At 37.5% G+C, this 19,849-nt stretch overlaps 2 protein-coding genes across 2 annotated transcripts in view; both read left to right on the top strand.

Moving 5' to 3' along the window:
* The first annotated feature begins 30 nt into the window (after positions 1-30).
* On the top strand, positions 31-4,008 carry tmem35 (transmembrane protein 35). Its single transcript, XM_015044782.1, has 2 exons — positions 31-397; positions 2,774-4,008. The coding sequence occupies exons 1-2, from the start codon at positions 278-280 to the stop codon at positions 3,137-3,139; spliced, it is 486 nt and encodes a 161-aa protein (XP_014900268.1). The 5' UTR covers positions 31-277; the 3' UTR covers positions 3,140-4,008.
* Positions 4,009-5,027: 1,019 nt separating this feature from the next.
* Positions 5,028-19,849, top strand: part of cenpi (centromere protein I) — a 19,740-nt gene continuing 4,918 nt past the window's right edge. The window contains exons 1-18 of the mRNA XM_015044778.1: positions 5,028-5,308; positions 6,684-6,821; positions 7,875-7,993; positions 8,183-8,290; positions 9,837-9,885; positions 9,975-10,021; positions 10,418-10,507; positions 10,599-10,730; positions 11,216-11,359; positions 13,291-13,411; positions 13,644-13,738; positions 14,515-14,632; positions 14,784-14,848; positions 15,433-15,542; positions 16,599-16,734; positions 17,239-17,363; positions 18,575-18,623; positions 19,088-19,306. Coding sequence (XP_014900264.1) covers positions 5,146-5,308; positions 6,684-6,821; positions 7,875-7,993; positions 8,183-8,290; positions 9,837-9,885; positions 9,975-10,021; positions 10,418-10,507; positions 10,599-10,730; positions 11,216-11,359; positions 13,291-13,411; positions 13,644-13,738; positions 14,515-14,632; positions 14,784-14,848; positions 15,433-15,542; positions 16,599-16,734; positions 17,239-17,363; positions 18,575-18,623; positions 19,088-19,306 — 2,028 coding nt within the window. The 5' untranslated portion in view covers positions 5,028-5,145. The remainder of the gene's footprint in view (positions 5,309-6,683; positions 6,822-7,874; positions 7,994-8,182; positions 8,291-9,836; positions 9,886-9,974; positions 10,022-10,417; positions 10,508-10,598; positions 10,731-11,215; positions 11,360-13,290; positions 13,412-13,643; positions 13,739-14,514; positions 14,633-14,783; positions 14,849-15,432; positions 15,543-16,598; positions 16,735-17,238; positions 17,364-18,574; positions 18,624-19,087; positions 19,307-19,849) is intronic.

The following is a 19,849-nucleotide window of genomic DNA, read 5'->3' as shown; positions in this document are numbered from 1 at the left end:
GTTGCCTAGCAACACCAACTGCTGCCAAAAACCATTCCCTCTCAGCTGTTCAGTTTCACCAGTCTGTGGCCTAATAGCGGGTTTAAATTGCGCTCTGTTATGTATAATTGTGAAGAAAGCCCCCCACTCGGGGATGCGGCGTAAAGTGGCGGTGGCACCGTGTCGCCATTTTTTTCTGGTTCATCCAGAAGCCCATCCCCCTGGTTGAGGGAAACCGTCCGACTTTCATTCACTTTCCACTGGGAAGCGGCCCGGCTGCGTGTGCGGCGGTTGAAACATGGCCTCGCCAAGGACAATAACCATAGTGGCCCTTTCTTTTGCTCTGGGTTTATTTTTCGTGTTCATGGGAACTATCAAGCTCACCCCGAGACTAAGCAAAGATGCCTACAGTGAAATGGTGAGTAAGCGTTGATTCTTTAGCGCATCAGTCGGGCTAAATGAGAGCCATTGTTCTAGGCTTGCTGCAAACGCGCTCGAATATTAACATATGGAGACGCTGACCTAAATAATGAAAGAACCGGAAAATTTGTTATTTGTAGAGCAACGTGCCACATTAAAGTTTTGTTATCCCTGTGAAGAATTGGGTTATATTGCAGATATATGTGATTCTGCTGTAATCATCATTGTGAAGGTCATTTTATTGTAAAATAAACATCATAATATTTCTCCATCAATGTACAACGCATACAAAAACCTTCTGAAATAGGCGCTGCGGAAGCACATTAATTTAAAATATATATTTCTTGTTAATTCGGTGTATTTACTCACATTTATGCAGAAATTACAACGATTTACTATGTGTATACATTTAAAAGTGTAGTTGCACAGCTTCCTTTTTTGAATTAAAGAAAGAAAAAGAACTGAAGAGCAATGGCGGCGCATTCGAGCAATTTCTGAGATGCACCTGCAGGTGCTGATGTTGAAACATCCTGCACGGATCAGGACTGACTGGAGGGCATCCCAATGATCCCCATCAAAAATAAAAGAGAATCATAAAGGCATACATTCATATTACACATTAATTAATGTTGGATATATGAAAATAGACAAATATATAAACAAATAATTGGATTCAAAATGAGAATGGGTGGAGTAAACTTAAGATTTCATCATGATATATGTGTAATTTATTGTTAAAAGTGCGGATAAAAGACTTTTGGGGATACCCAGTCACTGCATACCTACCAATGCCTCACAAAAACAAAACCGGCTCTAAAATAAACTTTCTCGTTTTTAATAATGGTGCTTTACTGCAACAGTTGCATTCAGCAATACAGTAGTACTGATAAACACTTAATAATTGGATGCATTTATATTTGGAGGTGTAAATGGAAGCATTTAATGTATTGTGCAGAATTAGTGACAACAGTTCTGCAAACATAGTTACTTGTTGTCACATGATTTATTTAATGACATATTAATGATATTTTTCATGATAATGACTGATTACCTGACATTGAACCATTCTTAAATTATAATATTAAAGATGAATAGTTTATTAATATGTAATTAAATAACTTAGTGTATCCAAATGTGGCTTCGTCGTGTGTTAAAGATAGACACATTTATTTGGTTATTTCATTGTTATTAGGATTATTTATAGAATGCCTGCACTCCAATGCATTGTGAAAATAAACTTTCTCTGTTTCGTCAAAAAGACCCCAGTAGGGATTGGCAATCATTGTATTAGTTATTGATATGAAATGTTATTGTTAGTGAAATGACCATGATAAAAACTGTGGTTGGTTTTAAAATTAAACCAATCACAATTTTGATCAATTATGTTTATAAAGTCTCGAAACAAACTGCATTTGAAAATCCTTTGTTGTTTTAATGAGAGCATAAGTATTTACAATGTTACATGAGTTAATCATAAAATTATTTAATTTAAATCATCTTAAAAATCTGTTATTTATGTTACTATGTATTCGGTAGACCATTGACATATTTTATTTAGCTTTTATTTATTTAATGACATATTAAGCCAGGTATCACATAATTTGTTTATTTCCTTGTTGACGTTTGTCTTGGATTTGTTTTTTTTACCCTTGATACTGTAACAGGGGGTCTTTGAAATACAATTTAATTTTTTTAAATAATTATAGATTTGTTTAATCATATAAAATTTTTGAGAATTTTTAAAAAATATATTTGATAAATGGTTTAGTCCAAAAAATTATGGAAGATTTCTAGATGTATTAAATGTGTTGTTCTTGGTGTTGTGACACTTTTTGTCACAACTTTTGTAGGCCAAAAGTGGCTCTTAACTGTCTCTTCTTTGTTATTTGGATTGATGCTGGTTATAGATTAACTACAGGTGCACTGATAAATCGGTGGTAATTTTCTTCATTTTGGGAGATCTTTGATTGGCCAATACTTAAATGTGAAATCGATCTTATCCGCTGATCTTGTCTACCTCAGCAAAGGTCTAAAAATCAGCCTTTGTCCTCTTCTGCTCTGCTGTGAGAGGTCTGACTGACAGACCGGCCCACCCGGTCATATCTGCATGTTTGCAGTTAACAATAGTCACCCCAGTTATTCAGCAACATTCTTGCTATATTTTGTGATATTTCAGACAAAAAAATGGTATTGGCCAAAATCGAAATCGGCAGGTCAGGCTTTTTATAGATTGGTGATCAGATAGAAAACTGCAGTCATTGCAGCCCCAATAGTAACTGTTTAAAAAACTAACACTTGGATATGCTGAATATGGTGAAAGCATTTAGAGAGTGTTTAGCTTTTTCTTTGCATTTTTTATTTTTTATTTTTGCAGAAAAGGGCATACAAGAGCTACGCCAAGGCGCTGCCAGGTCTGAAAAAGATCGGCATCAGCTCCGTTCTGCTTCGCAAGATCATTGGGTCCCTAGAAGTGGGCTGTGGAGTGGTGCTGACCCTGGTCCCGGGCCGGCCGAAGGATGTGGCCAACTTCTTGCTGCTGCTCGTCATGCTGGCTGTGCTGTTCTTCCACCAGCTAGTGGGGGACCCCCTGAAGCGATACGCCCACGCTCTAGTCTTTGGTATTCTGCTTACCTGCCGGCTGCTCATCGCCCGGCAGAGCGATGATCGGCCCGAGCGGGAGGAGACCCGGGAGGAGCTGCAAATCAACGACCAGGAAAGGAACAAGGTCAAGCAGTCTTAAGGTCTTCAGCGGTAAAGGAAAAAATGGATTGCAGTAATTGAAAATTAAAGGGAATCATTCACTTCTAGTAATAACCCTCCACATACACATGTCCTCTGTCGTCCAGCTGGCTGACTGATTAAGTTCACCAATTCCTCTGCACTTCCACTGTGAAACTAAGAACTCATGTACCTTTTCTCCTCTGCATAATCGTGGACAATCATGTCTGACTGATCTCAACTTATTGTCACCACAGTCCTGTTTTCCATTTATTTGAGTGCTGCAGCTGTAATAAATGTTTGTGTTTTTACTTGAGTACATATGTTAATTGTTGATTTGAGAATGCCGTTTCTCCATCAGTCTTTGGATCTAGTTTTTTCTAATTTGTTTTTATACCGTAAGTAGCTAGGAGAGACCTGTTATAAATCAATTTGAAGCATGCTTAATTTAGTCAGGAGTGCATAAGCCAAAAAAGAACTGTTGATAAAATTTTGTACCACTTACATGTCAACTTTTCAAAGATGTGGCAACACAAAGACGAATTACACAAAATAACGCAAATGCTCATTTACTGTTTATTTCAGTAGATATTTCTGGGTGTTCACATGATAGCCTGTTTTAAAATGAAATAATCTGGATATTCTCTTTCTTCTGCCAGGTTTAAGGCAACACAGATTGCCTCAGGTGTTTGCTGCTAACTGATATAGCAGCAACTTAACCAAAACAATTATAATTTTTGCCTGTAAGAACTTGTATTTTATTCCTTGTAATTCACTGTTACAGTACAAAACTGGGTGATTTTTTTTCCATCTTTGAGCATTTTAGGTGCAGTTACAAATCCTGTCAATATTTCTGTAAATGAAGAACTTTAAATAAAGAATTGGAGGTGAGAGTGACTTTTTCCCCCCCTTTTTATCCATGGCATTTCATTCAAAGCCACGTCAGTTTTGCAGCAGAAGCTAACAGGCATTGTCAGCATGAGTATATCATATCAGAGCTTTTAATGACCCATTTGAAGCATTATTTTTTCTGGATTTTAAGTGTATACAACTTAGAGGAATTATGAAAACAATTATTCTGTGACGAAGCATCATTTTGTGAACCAGGCTTTAAGTAGATTATATTGAGCAGGTCTTTTTTGTAATTGATCATTTGTTCTCTATCCACTTACCTGATAAAATTAATTTTAAATCAAATAAAACTATTAGAATTGAGGGCCGGGCTGTCCCAAAAGTCTGAAGTTAGCCTGATAGCATGCTATCTTGTTAAGTAGTTTTGGTGTGTTTGGATTTATTGCCCCATAGAAACACCTTGTAACTTGTACCTGTGGTTCGTGGTATGATGTATCACTACTACTGGCAGCAAAATAGACCCTCGTCACTGTCACCAACACAATGCTTTACATAGGTTTGAAAGCTTTAACTGGGCATTTCCAAACTTACTTATTGTTATGCTGTCCAAATATTTTAATTGGGTTAGGTTCCTATATTTTGATCCTCTATTTTGACCAAAATCCTTTCCTTTGAGGTGACAGAAACTAGTTGTGAAAAACATAGCCACAATTTTAAGTTCCATCAAGAAAGTAATGCCAAACATGCATCGAATCTGGTTTGGAATGGATGAAGAAGGCTAACTTTAAGTATATTGAAGTGCCTGAAGCTAGTTTTGAGAATTATTCTTCAGCAATATTCTACTGGCAATATACAGTTTGACAAAAATATAACAAAAATCTTACTATGTTATTCTTACACTTGAGTGATTAAATATTTCCCCCAAATAAGAGAAGAAGAAAAAAATACACAAAACAAAATGTTCATATTTATTATCAGGGAAACCGCTAGCTTCTTCTCTCAGCAGGAACTACAAACCAAAACAGACTACAACTCCCGTGAAGCACCTCAGCGGATGAACGCCACTGCGCAGGCGCAGGGCAAACGGTCGGCGCGGAAGATTTTGAGTTTCCATTGAACGGACAGAGGCAGAGTTGGGGAGGGGATTGTGTTTTTAAAGTTTTTAGCAATGTAGACATGGCGACGCTGCTAAACCTGTCGGATTCGGACCATTCGGGTCTGAGCGACCAGTCTGTGTCCACTCGGAGCAGCAACCGGAGTCTGAGAATCGCAGAACAGGAGAGGAGGAAGAACGAGGCGGAGGACCCCTTCGTTTTGGCCTTGAAATATTTCTCTGAAGGTAGATCCACAAACAAAAACAGTTGGATTCATAGCCATCAACGGAACTGTACTTCAGCTATAAACTTCAGTATAATAATGAACAGGAACATGTTATAGGTAGAATATAGTGGAGAACGTAAAATGTCTTTATAAATAGCTTATGGTGTTTTATCTTAACGCAGAGGAAGACGAACCTACGTGAGGATTATAAACATGTCTTACAGAACAGTAGTAGTCCACTAGGAAACCCTCACATGTTCCCTACTTTCGCTATATCAAAAAGCTAAATGTTGTTGTATTTATTTACACATTACACAATATTTGAGATAAACAACAAGCATTTACTGGATCTCTAGATTATCACAGTAATAGCATAAACTGTAGTTGTATGTTCTGCATAGATAGGATGCTTTATTATTTACTATATTACTTTACTCCACACATTTTAGTGCAAATTACATGACTGTGAAATGTTATTGCAGTTTCTCAAGCAAAGACTGTGCCTCTCTTCGTGTATAAACTGTCCAACACAAAAAATATAATTTATAAACCTACTGCAAAATGGATAAAAACAAACAAACAAAAATAAAACTAATGGGACCAGCAAAATAAAACATGGCACCCATCTCAAACGATAAACCAGTAGTGTAACAAGAGTATCGATTTCAAAGAAAAAGTTTTCATTTAGATTTATTTTTAAATATGGCATGTAGAAAATTATTCATATTTTTTTCAGTAATCGGTGAAAGAACAATGATTAGCTAGCGTTACTTGTATTAAGCCCTTCTTATAATTGTCTTCATTGGTAATTTGGCAATTTATTTTTGGTGAGGAGTTCCTGAAAAGTCAAATTTAATTGGATTTTGCCCTAAATATAACACTAATAATGACATTTCCACAGGAAAGCAACCCTAAAGAACATGTTGTATTGATCTGTTTACATGGTTTCTGTTTTGACACACCTGAACATTTCCCTAGAGGACACATTTTAGTCTGGATATCCAGTTCATTTTGGTTTAAATAATTTCTTATTTTAGTTTTAATTTTTAAGATTATTCTTAAACCTCTGTTCTGTGAATGAAAAATTGTCCTTTACAAATATAGTTATAGAAATAAGCAGAGAAAATATAAATACGAGCCACTTAGCAGGTCACACAAGATCAAAATAAAAAGGTTGTGAACTTCTAAAAGGTTTTTACAGAAGTTTATTTGTGCAGAGCTGTTTCAGGAGGTTATCATGTTTAAATGCTCCTTCATGCATATCTAACCTGTAGATATATACTTGTATTCTTTGGAAATGTTTATTTTCTCATGGTATTCCGTCCCATCCAACCTCGGAAGTTGCATTTCTGTCGTTCTGATGTGTCTTCCTCGCCTCTCTCTCTGTCCTTTAGTGGAAGCAGGCACTCCTGTAACTGGGAACGATGAGCTGGAGAACAATCTGGTTCGGGTGGAGAAAGTGGCGTTCAGCAGGGGTTTGTCCCCAGAAGCCATTTCCATTATGCTGGACTTTGCTATGAGCCTACGCATGGGTAAGCCTGCCACTTAGCTGCTCTTTGGAAGCACATTACTGCAACTTTTACACTTTAGCACAGCAAACTGAAGAACAAGCTAAGTGATTAGGAAATATTAGTATTTAATCAACTAAATAACCCAGAGGTTCCCAAACTGTTCCATGCTGTGGCCCCACCAAACAATATTAGTTTCTGGCCAGGAACCCCCTTTGCAATCCCACAGATAATGCTACAAAATATGTAAAGAAATACAGAATTTTACGGTTTTTTTCCTCACTTTTATTCACTATTCGACAATTACTACATTCATTTAGCATTCGTTGACAATGAGTTCTGTGGTGTAAAATTTTTATTAATCTCATGTTCAGTAGATCATCAGATAAAAATGTTCACCACAATCCCCTCTTTTGATAAAAAACGTATGTAATGTTTTTATACTAATCCCATCAAACAGTATTTAATCTCCACAGTTTAGGATTTTGCAGAAGTGTCCTCAACAGCAGGGCAGCTGGATGGTTCCTTCTGTCTTTTATTTGTCAGAAACATTTCCATTTCTAGTTTGAGGAGAAAAGACACTTGACAAATTTGGCTGCCAGTCAGAAAGATGAGAAAGACAGTAACTTTTTCCTGAATTTCCAAGATAATACCTTGTATGTGCATCTTCAATAAGTTGTTTTAGCTTATATTTAAAACAAATCAAAACAGAATACATTTATTAAAAAAAAATTATTATTTAAAAATGTATTTTATTTTTCATTTTTCTATTTTTTCTCTTCACTCTAACTTTCTGAGGCGCCCCCTAGCGGCTCACACCTTGAAAAACACTGAACTAAGCAATCACACAAACTGAAAATACTCCCAACAACCTGCATGTTTATGACAATTTTTAAGTGTAAAACAAAAAACAAAAAAAAAACAAAAAACATTTTCTTTGAATTATTGCTGATGATATGAGAGATGATATAATGGAGCAGTGAGTTGTAAAAACACGTGGCACCTTTTGTAGAAAATGCTATGCTAATCTGTGATCTGTTGACGTTTGCTTCTTTTCTTCGTTCATTACGTCTGCAGGCAGCAGTCCATGTGCACGGGTGCTGAAGTGTCTCCTTCCCGCTTCAGTGGTGCCACAGGAGGCTGTGGTCCGAGCCATAGTTTGGCTCACTGTTCGGAAATTACCCACCAGCACTCAGGTTTGCGAAAATCCAATCACTTCCACATGTTAACATCCAAATAATGTAGATTAGAAAAACACGGCACAGATTTTTATTTTTATTTTTTATTTTCACTAATAATGTTAAAATGTAGCTGATCTTGTTCTTATTCAGTCAGTTTTGTTTGTATGTTTTGGATTGATGCGTTTTTCTCTCTGAAATTTGTAGGTTTTATTTATAAAATGGGTGCTGACTGTTTTCGACATGATCGACGCGAAAGACAAGCTTCGAGCCATTTATGGCTTCATCTTCAGCTTCGTCACAGATGAGAATCTGGTATGTGACTTGTCTTCTCTGCGTTGATTTACCTTGAAACTTATTCACTTCTTTGAAAATGATGGAAAGTAATGGTAGCGTTTTGGGGCAGCTTTAATTTGATAGAGAAAAGTAGCTAAAGATTAGGGTGATGGCAAAGAGACCATCCGACTTTAAGGAGCTGCAGCTTATCAACAAAAGCTGGTTTGTTTCCTGTAACATCTATTGAAACATTTCTGTTTATAGTTGAGAGAGGAGTAAGTCATTTGACACCTGAAAATAGGAGCAGATAATTATTATGTTAATAATTTACACACTATTCTTTAATCCTGTGAGAGATGCCCATTTTATTTCCAATGAGAAAAAAAAAACTACTTTGTTGTATGAATGTAATTTAAAATCTAAAATGACAGAGGAATTAATAATTATCACCAATATCTCTGAGCTATGGCAATGTCTTACAGTCATAATTATAAATATGCTCAAGTCATAATATAATGTAGTTAAGACAAATCTGTTATTGTATCTCATTATTATAAGATAAATGAGTCGTAATCATGAGATACAATTCAGTTATTCTAAATTATGACATTTCAAATATCATGAGGTCATTATGAGATTCATACTTAATAGCTAGCTAATTTATTTTTGCTGGTATAAATACGAGAAACTATGTCATAAATACCTTTTACTGTGTGAAAATTGTTGATAACAGAGTTGTAATAATGAGATGACCAACTTTAAAGAAGCAAGTCGCTGGTGTTGAGTCTCAGTTATCAAATCCAGCTGGACTTCTTTACTGTCTTCGTCAAGATGTTTCCGCTCTGATCTGAAAGACCGAACTTGGTTGAACCGATTACAGCCAGGAGCGGTGAGAACAGACACACCAACAGAGAAATTAAGGTCACAGATTGAGCATTAAAGACATATAATAGCCTCTATTCAGCTCAATAGTTGGGTCGTTGTTGCTTGACGGTCCAAACAAATCCCTCATAATGCCGTCTCAGTTGTTTTGGTCTCTTGTCCAAAGGTGTGAAATGCTACAAAACCGCGTGGAAAGACGAGTCAGAGATGCAGAGTAGGTGTTTAGTGTTGGTTTTTCATGTTTAACAAAGGTGGGTTTGTTCACTCCTCTCTCAGGTTAACATGTAGATGGTAAAATGGTCAGCGGCCTGCACTTGTATAGACTCAATGCTTCACACTACATGCCGTCATTCACCTTTTCATGCTGATGATGGTGAATGTGGCATATTTCAGTTTCCGGACGAATGTCCTTTGACCCTGAGAGGTAAATTAATTATCCAGCTTGATATGGAAGAATTGGTGACTTGGTCCTTCTGACCTCAAATCATTGAACACTTTTGGATTAAATTAGAGCTGCGATCCAGGCCTTCACATCCAACATCAGTGTCTGACCTCAAAAATGCAGTCTGTTCATCTGTCGTCTCTACCTGCAAGGAGCAGAGCAAAATTTATTTAGCTTTAATTATATATAAAATAAACTGATGTTTCTATTTTGTCATGTTATGAACAAGACTTTACATTTTCTTGTTCTTGTTTCTTTCAGTGCCCTTTCATTTGCCACTTGTTGTATCTTTTAACCAGAAAGGAAAATGGTAAGCCAGGCTTTAATATTTATTTTTCTGTTCTCAGTGTTTTCTTCACTTCTGTGAAAAATATTAACAGTATTTTTATTCCACTGCAGTGCGTGTCTTCAGAGTCAGGAAGCTACTGGAGCAGCAGTCGAAACTGGTAAACTTCCTGTTGATTTCGTTTGTTTGGGATTTTTTCTGTCTTTGAATCTTCTCTGTCTTTCGCTCTTTTACCCTTTCTTTCATTCCGTTTTTCTGTCTTTTGTTGTTTCGCTCTCTTTTCCCATGCCCTTCTTCCTTCCCTCCGTCTTTGATTCCTTAAGTGGAGTGTTATGATTACTGGCTGATCGGATCACATCTCCTGACTTGCCAGAGAGAAACTATGGAAATATGTTGTTCAACACATAAACGAGTAAAAACATGTAAACCTTTTGAAAATCATCCGTATTTTTCTCATGGGACTTATTTTTGGCGACAACAGAACTGATTGTTGGATTTCTGGGAATCTGCAGACGTGTTTTATGCACTGTGTTGCACATCTCTCTTGTCTCCTCAGGGAAGGCAGCCTTACCTGCTGTACCTTCTGTCTCTCTATAAAGTGTTTTGCCCTGAGCTGGTGACGCTCTCCATACCGTCCCGGATGAAGGTTTGTACTTCAAACTGAAAGCTCCTCTAATACTGCCTGACTGTAAACTCTAAACAGTAATGAAACACCAGTGCTGTTTGATTTCTCGCAGAGTGGGTTTAAGAATCACATTTCCCCCTGGAAGTCGGCTCTAATCGGAGTCCAGAGGAGGAACGGCGTGCAGGTCGCCTCCGGCATCAGTCTGGCCTTCGCTGTCAGAGATAAAACCGCCTCTCGGAAAAGGGTGAGTTCCCCAGCACATTATTCAGAGTGTTTAAATGATTTCTGCAGCACTTGACATATTGCTGCTCCTTTCCCAGTATTATTGCAACATTTCATCACCTCCTCAGCTTCTGTCCAGAGGCTCCATGTGTTTCCTACAAATGGACAACAGCCGATATCTGTTTTTATCCCAGTAACAGGATCAGATTAGAAAGTAGATCTGTAGTGAACAAGTTGATTTAGGTAGTATTTTTAATTTCATTTAGTTTATATCTGTAAATCATAAATGAATATTGCTTACAGCAAAATAAACCCCCAAATTCAGTTTCTCAAATGGATTTGACAAACAATACCTGAAATAAACACATTCTAACTGTTAAATCTTTTAAAGATTAGCTTAAATATGAAGTGGAGATATCTAATTTTAAAACATTCCTATCTACAATCCAGAAATGAGTCAGTAAATTGTCTGAACGTGTAGTGAAATCTTTTGTTTTGCTTTTCCAGAAACACGCCCACCTGGAGCTGCCGCCTCTGAGCCCCGTCACCATCAAGGAGCCCCAGGCGGCGCAGGGCTCCAGTAGGAAGCTGGTTCCTATGCAGCAGATCCAGTCCTTCGCTCAGCTGCTGCAAAACATGCATCGCATCGAGGTAAACCGTCCCTGGACTAATGAGACTTTTATTCAAAATGCTACTTCACGAGACTTTTTTTGCTTTAAAAAAACAAATAAAAAAAACAGTGAAAGAAAAGTGATTTTTTTATATGCTAGTCTAGATACTTCATATCCAAATTGTGAACTGCTTGCCTTGAAGTTGCACATTTAGCAAAGTAGAAATCACTTATGTTACTTTAAAACACATTTACTAGACCTGTCACAATAAGTAATAAATTACTTAACTGAATGATAAATTAAAAAGAGCTCAATAGTTTCCATTAACATGATTTATCGTTTTTGTATTTTTACCAAAAACTGGATGACAAAAGTCTTCAGTCTGATGAATTGGTCTCAACTTTTTTTGAAGGACAATTTTGCTTACAGAGACTTCATGATTAATTTTATTTGTTGTTTTTGTGATTTATTTTGGATATTTAAAATGTCTTCCAGCTGCAGTGTTGAATGTTCATTAGAATTTAAAATTTATTGAACTTTAAGAACTTCTGGGACAATTTATCATCCAGAAAAATGTGTTATTGTGACACAAGCCTAGAGTCATTTATTTTCTCCACTCGTTCACTTCAGGGCGCTGAATCTGTTTCTGGTGTGATGCCGCCTCACCGCCACATGGTGGTGCTGTTGCACCGTCTAATCTGGATGACGTGCAGCGTATTTACATCTCAGTCCAGCACAGGTGGCCCCGCGGCTGTAATTGTTTTATTAGATTAGAGGATAAACCCGCTTTATGAGCGCTGTGCTTCTCATTAACTTTACCATTATATGTTTTTCCCCTCACAGACGTCATTAGCTGTTTATCTGTCCTGAATGAGTAATAAAAGCAAAAATAAATAAATAAAATAAAATGAGATTCTGTGTAACACATAAATTCACCTCTTTATTTGAACACCACACAGCTTATAAAATACAACCAGAGATCTTTCTTTACTTTGTTGTTGTTTTTAATTGTGCATAAAACAGTTCTTTTATTGTATTGATTATATTGGTAAAGGATCAACACTTTACCGCTTCTTGTTGAAATTGTGTCTGTTCATAGTTTGTCTCCTTTTTATTCTAATTTATCCATGAAACTGGCAGCATCTCTGTGTTTTGAGGCAGCTGCTAGTGCGCTGTTGCTGGATTCTCAGCTTGGCTTGACTTTTCTATCAACCAAAGTTATTACGGTTAACTAAAGCTAATGAAATAGCAAAAACTGAAATAGAACATTTTTGTTAACTGAAATAAATAAAAATGGTAATTAATGGGGAAAAACTATAACTAACTGGAACTTGAAATTGTGCGTGTTAACTGAAATTATAGATACGAAATCCTTCGTTTTTTGTGTTTATGAGTTTATTTATTAGTATTTTGAATGGATATGAGATTTATTTACTTTTTCCCCCCACACAAGCAGTTTACGTCAGTTGTTGGTAAATTACGTCACTCATATTCTTCTTGGCAATACAAAATTGCGACAGCAAAAGTTGGAAGCAAACATTAATTGAATTCATTTTTAAAAAAACAGTATTTATTGCGGAGTATTCATTAGCCAATCGATGTAAACATAATCAAAATAAAAATACTTCTAACTTTTTGAATGCTGATACCAGAGTATCAGAAAAAACTAACTGCTATAACTGATAAAAAATTTATCTAATGACAACTTGTAAAATCTAGCAAACACACTATAAAAACCAAAAAAGTCACAGTGAAATAAAACTAAACTCTAGTGAAAATTATAACTCTGGTATCAGCATTGACTCTCCTAATGCTGGTAAACAGGATGATCATAAAGTAAAACAACGGATTCTGTATTTTAATGTGAAGTTTGACTTTCTTAGCATGTTTTTTAATTAAAATGTGCCTCTGGATGCCTGTCTGTGTTGATGGGTGTGTGATGATGTTTTTATCTGGTTGCTCCTCCGCCAGCTGCCAGCTCAGATGGGCTCTCTGCTGGGGTCCAGTCTGGCTCTGCAGTACCTGGATTGCGTGCAGGATGAGTCGGCCCTCCTGCGACTCAACTTCTGGCTCGGCTACGCTCTCCACGAAGGTAAATGAGACGTGATTGGACGTGAAGCTGCAAAACCGCTGTGACATGGTCATCATCATCGACAAACAGGAGAAGTTTCTCCCAAATTAAAGCTGACCTTGAGCTGAACTCCAGCGGATTACGTAGTTTGGCTATTCAAAGGGAATTATTTTAGGAGAAGGAATAAAAATTTCCAGAATAATTTATTTCATTTGTCTGTTTGAGTTACTAAATTTTCTTCTTTCTTGTTCAGAGTTTTTGTTCTGCAGCGATGGAGGAGCCAATAAGAACCCGGAGGAAGCGCTACAGTTTTTAAACCGGCTGCTGTCGGCGCAGCACTTCCTGCAGGTGAGCGTCTCATCACATGTGTTCATTTATATTTTTCTGAAATATTTCTAAGATTTTAATTAATAATTACATTCTCTTATTTAATTATTGGTATTGAAATAAAATTTTTCCCAATATGTACATTTTAAATGTGCAGTTGAATGACTATGAAGTCTCTTTGTCTAAAGTCAGAATTCTTCCGAGAATCAGAATTGTTAAACTTTTAATGCACCATAAAACAAATCGAGTCTTAAAACTCAAATCTAACAAATAAATTGAATGTATGGAAGACAATTGGGGTCAAAAATAAAGGGATTCTGACTCAGAATTCTTGCTTTAATTTTAGAATTCAGATTTTTCCTCTCAGAATTTTGACTTTTTTTTATCTTAGAATTCAGATTCTTTTTTTTTATTTTTTTATCAGGATTCAGATGTTTTTTCCTCAAAATTTGGACTTTTTTCTCAGAATTCTCACTTTTTTTTCAGAATTCCAACTTTTTTTTCTCTCAGAATCAGAATTGTTTAAATTCTCATTCTGCACCATCAGACAAATCTAATCTTAAAAAAATCTAACAAATGAATTTGGGACAGGCTTTCATTTCAGGTTTACAAATGTTATTAACAGAAATAGTTATATGATTAATTTCATACAATAGCAACAGAGTTAACATACACCTGAGGATGTTTGGTTATTTAATTGGCCTGACACAGAATTAGAATGATGAGAAAAGAGTCAGAGTTTAATTTAAATGAATTGTTGATTCATGTTTTCTTTAAACAATGCTTGTGCCCATTAGGAGGGGTTTAACAGTTCTGATGCCTTCCTGTTCAAATTCCTCAACGTTTGGGACGGATCTCTACTGCGTCCGCAGATCCTCGGCCTCCTGAGCAACATTCCCGTCATTCCGAGCTCGCGTGAGTGTCCAAAAAAACAAAAACAAAATGCTGCTTCCTACCTTAGTTGCTACGTAGCATGGTAACTGAGAGCCGGGCTGAGGCAGCTTTATTAGGAAATGTGAGCTGTTTGTTGATTTGGAATAATTGTGATATTTTCTCTCCTGTTCAGAAATCAAGGCGTTGCTGTTTGATCCTCTCATGCAGCTTTTCTTCACGTCCTCGCTGTTTTTTAAGGTGAGTTTGCTGTTTGAGGCAAAAGTTGTTAAATCTTCAGGGTTTCTAGAAAAATCTCAATGCTGAGGTGTTTTTAAAAACTTATTTTTAAATCCTGTTTTCTAAAACGTGCATCTGTCTCTGATCTCTATGTCCATCCGCCTGTTCATCCATCCATCTGTGAATCAGTTAGTTTATTCATCCGTCCATCCTTCCATTAACACAATAGTTTGTATATTCATCCATCTATTTTCTCTACATCGTGTTTCCATCTGTTTTTGTTTCTCTCCAATCATTAATTTGTTCATTCTTTCATCAGTCCATCTATCCATCCATTGTTTTCATCCTTACATCCATCCATTTTGTCATTCTTCCATCCATCCCTCCATCTGTTCATCTATCCAAACAAAAGGGGCTAAGCAGAAATGTAAGAGATGAAAAGTTTGACCTTAAAATGGTCAGAAACCCTGAATCTTCCTCACGTTGCAGTTCTATGTTGACTGGATCTTCATGGTTGCAGCTAACATGTGTTAGCCTTGCATGCATTATAACCGCCGCTATCATTGAGTGTTTGATCGGTGCTTTTCCTCTCTGCGTTTCTGCAGTGTGGACTGATTGAGTGTTTAAACCACATGCTGTTAAAGTGGCTGACCTGGCACTCTGCGTACGCTCTGGAAGATGACCTGGACATCAGCCTCAACAGCCACACGTCCATGTGAGTTTTACGTCCACTCCATTAAACAACTGAAGAACAACTGGAGCCTGGTTTTATAAAAACCCACTTGATGCAAAAAAAATGACAAACTTGCAGCTTTTTTTTTTTTTTTTTTTTTTGAAGATGAGGCGTATTGGTGCATCTTACTTTTTGGTAGGGCTGGACAATTGATCAATAACAACATATATTGCGATAGACACATGATAATACGTCTGATAGATTATTGAATATTCACTGTACTCTGATCCAGAACCACAGCTAAGCAAGGTTGGTGGAATCAGCTCACTAATTCTCTGGTTACTTAGCAACTCGCTCATTCTTTGGTTACCTAGCAACTCGCTCATTCTTTGGTTACCTAGCAACGACCTGTTGAGTAACTGGCGCAGCAGCAGTTTAAGGTTTTGCCTCATAAATGCTTGAAAATAAAAAATCAATGCTGTGGAGTGAAAACTGTGGATAAAGCAGGAACGGTCACACCACCAGTTTTTCAGTATTTCAGATATTTAAAACAAACAAAAAAATAAATTCTTATCGATATCAACTGATATGAAGCATTTACATTGTGATAAGTTTTTCATCCATATCGTCCAGCCCTAGCTGTTTTATAAAGTACTTGAATAAATTAAAATATGCAAATAAACAAACCACTTGGTCCCAGTTTTACGGAAGGAAATGAACATTTTGTTGCCTAAAATGCAGTAACGTAGCGTCTCTTTAGCGAACACTTCAGCAAAGGATGAATCTGTAGGTAGAAAAAAAAAATCTACCGATGTGAAATGCTTAGTGTGATGGATTTTCCAGCCATATTGTCCAGCCCTAGTCTAAATAAAAATTATAATTCATAATTGAGCCTTGAATATATCCCTGCCATGCCATGTAAAATTTGCTGACTCATTGAGTAAATCTGCCCCTCTGGTTAGAGTGTCTGATCTTTTCTGCTGCAGTGATCTTCCTCCGTCTTATCTGAAATCAGTAAACGTGTGTTGGAAGTTTCCCTTAGTGTCAGCTGAGCAGACGGTTTCTGTGTGTGACCCTCTGCTCTGCTCTCTGTCTCAGAAACATAACCTTGTCAGGGTTCAAGGACTCTGTGATGGAGCTGGTTCACTTCGTGGGTCGGCTGGCCTCCCTGGGCCTCCAGCTGGAGGGCTGCCACTCTCTCCTGCTCAGCTTCATTCTGGATTTCTACGAGACAGTAAGTGGGAGCTGCTAACTGGGTCTAAATATTATATGTTTTATCCAATGCTGCAAGTGCCTTTGCCAGTTTGGATCCAACTTGATTCAAAACAGATTTTATGGCCAAGTTTCACTCCTAGAAACTTTATTTCCACCTAAACATTAAGCATTTTTATTTTACTACTATTATCATCAGGGACTCACAAGCTTCTATCAAACATGTCAACATAATCTGTATGCATCTAATACATTGTTGTTAACTTGTGTTACTATAAGTAGTTTGCCAGCACAAAAACAATCAAATCCCTGTGGTTTCCTGACTTCCAACTGGAATCAAGATCAAACTGGATATAGCATAATTCCCAGCTCTCAGATCCGACTTTGAGCTAAATGGAACGCAGCATTTTTGGCCCAACATGAAAGTGTGCATCAGATTATAGGATGTCAATGCAGAGCTCTGCAGACTTGTAAAAGCTGTAAGATTAAGAGCTGGAGAATCATTTTTTTCACCCTCCTTCCTCAGGTTTGTGACACTTTCCTGAAGTTTGGCCTTCCCCTCGTGGTCATGCCTCCTCCAGGAGTTTTTTACCCGGCCTTTTTCGCTGCCGACCCCATCAGCGTGGACAGACTGGCCTTCATCATGCACAGGTGGGAGACTCTTCATTCATCTGGTAGCATCAGCTCTGATCTCTCACACGTTTAGTGGAGTTAAAACCTTCAGTGTGTTTATTATAAAGTGGAAGGCAAATTATTATTTTTCTTAATCTAGAAATCTAAAATGAAACCATCTTGGACACCATAGTAGAATATCTTCTGGTGCTTTGTCTCTTCTAGCTTTAAATAAACAAAGACTTTCAATCTGGTGCATTTTTCTTTACAAACTAGCTCAAGCTCACTCAGACTGAACGTGGGACTTGATGCTCAAGTCTTGCCACATGTTTTTAATTGGATTTAGGTCTGGACTTTAGGAGTGTTTTCACACCCAGTGGACCATCAGGTGGGATGATTTTCAGTTGGTGTGGTTTGCTTTCACACTGCGCTGTCAAATGAACCAAGCCTTTTGAAAAACCTATTTCCCTCCTCGCCTGTGGTGGCGACAAAAACCTCAGAAGAAGAGACGGAGCGCGACTTCCTTCTTCACCAGATGTAAACAAAAATGGAGTAGCGTCAGATTTTTGCCTTTGTAGGATTTCTCTTTTGTCTTTGGTAAAAGACTGTGTCATTTCTCGCTCTAGTGCCAGACTCCTGAATTTGTTTTGGTTGCGTTTACCCAGAATCCCCAGTGCTATCGTTCTCTTCCTGCTTTTGGAGTGGTCTCTGGTCCGCTTGGCGTTCACATATACATTCAAACAACACCAGAGTTCACTTCAACTGAATTGAGACCAAGGTTTGAAGGTGGACCAGAGTTTGGTTGTATAGTCACACCTCCCAAAATGAATTGGACTTTCTAGGAAATCTGATTAGTGCGGACTAAACAGGGCGAATGTGAACGCACCCCAACTGGGTCGTTCTAATTGGTCACAATGAGTTTTATTTAAGAGTAACAGAGTAAAAGAAAGGCATGCCTCGCAAAAACTCAGAAACGTCATTTTCCTTCTGTTCTGCAATAATGGACCACTTTGTCACCTAAAATCTCAATAAAATACATTGTTATGAATTTCTACCTTAAGATGGCACTGTAAATGAAAGTGAGGCTAAGGTGTGAAAAAGAACATGGCCTCATCCCATATCGACATGTAGATGCCTGACAAAATCAGATCTGTGAAATTAAAATTTAATTTCTAACTTTAAGTTATACTGTGACACAGAAAATGGGATTTTATTTCTATAATTAGTTGCATCATTTCTGTTTTGTTTAGGTACAAAGTGAACCTGACGTCCGCCAAGAGGCAGGAGAAAGTGACTGAGGTAAGGACGAACCTGTGGCTCTGTGGCTGGATCAGTAATCCAGCTGTTTGTTTTAGAAACCGAGGTAGATGTTTGATATTCAGCCAGTCCGTCTGCGTAAACCCGATAACCATAATCTCCTCTCACATGAGAGTTTGGAAATGTTTATTTCAACGCAGCTCTGACTTTTTAGCAGGTTCTTCTGCCCGCCGGCCGACCGGCTCGCCTGCAAATGCCACTAGATTGTTTTTATTAAGAGTCCCTAAAACATTGTACTCCAGTAAGAGTAGAAATACTTCATAATAAAATTACTCAAGTAAAAGTGAAAAGTGCAGCGTAGTAAAAATACTCCTAAAAGTAAATTTTCCTCACAAAGGTTAGTTAAGTAAATGTAATTAATTACTACAGAACTCTGATGAAGGTGAATCAAACTCAGTGAATGAATCGCCTCCTGTGGGTTTGTTTGTTCGGTTTCGTTTCTGCAGCAGGCCTTTCACATCAGCCGCCAGACTTTCCGGGAGTTTAACCGCTACCAGGTGTTCCTGGTGAACTGCCTGTGGAACTCCAACATGTGCTACCCGGAAGCGGAAGTGCGCCTGTCGGACGAGCTGCTCGCCCAGAGCGGCGTGCCGCAGTTCTCGACGCGCTTCGACCTCATCCACCACCCGGCCTTCGTGAGCTACGCTCTGGACTTCCACCACAAGGTCAGAGGGATTCTGGGAACAAATGGAGTTTGTCGTTCTCCACTAGTTAGGAAGAAGAAGATGGGAGAATGAAGAATATTCATGTTCTCAGAGTTTATCCCCTCGACTGCTGTCTAAATCTGGTTCTTGTTTTTCTTCTTTGTGCCCTTCATCACTTTCCTCATACATCTAATTTTTTGCTACCCATTTTCCTTTCTTTCCTCTCCTCTTGTGTCCTTCCTTCCTTCCTCACTTACTTGGTTCCTTCTTGTGTTCTTCTTTTTGTTTCCTATATCCCATTTATTTTATCCTTTCTTGTTTCTTTCTTTTTCTGTCCTCTTATCATTCCTTTCTTTCTTTCTTTCTTTCTTTCTTTCTTTCTTTCTTTCTTTCTTTCTTTCTTTCTTTCTTTCTTTCTTTCTTTCTTTCTTTCTTTCTTTCTTTTGTTCTTTCTTTCTTTCTTTCTTTCGTTCTTTCATTCTTTTGTTCTTTCTTTCTTTCTTTCTTTCTTTCTTTCTTTCTTTCTTTCTTTCTTTCTTTCTTTCTTTCTTTCTTTCTTTCTTT

Source organism: Poecilia latipinna, unplaced genomic scaffold, assembly GCF_001443285.1.
Source record: "Poecilia latipinna isolate Pla-1442-1.1 unplaced genomic scaffold, P_latipinna-1.0 Scaffold690, whole genome shotgun sequence".
Lineage (NCBI taxonomy): Eukaryota > Metazoa > Chordata > Actinopteri > Cyprinodontiformes > Poeciliidae > Poecilia > Poecilia latipinna.
The sequence above is the reverse complement of the archived record's forward strand: the minus strand, read 5'-3'. Positions and strand labels throughout refer to the sequence as shown.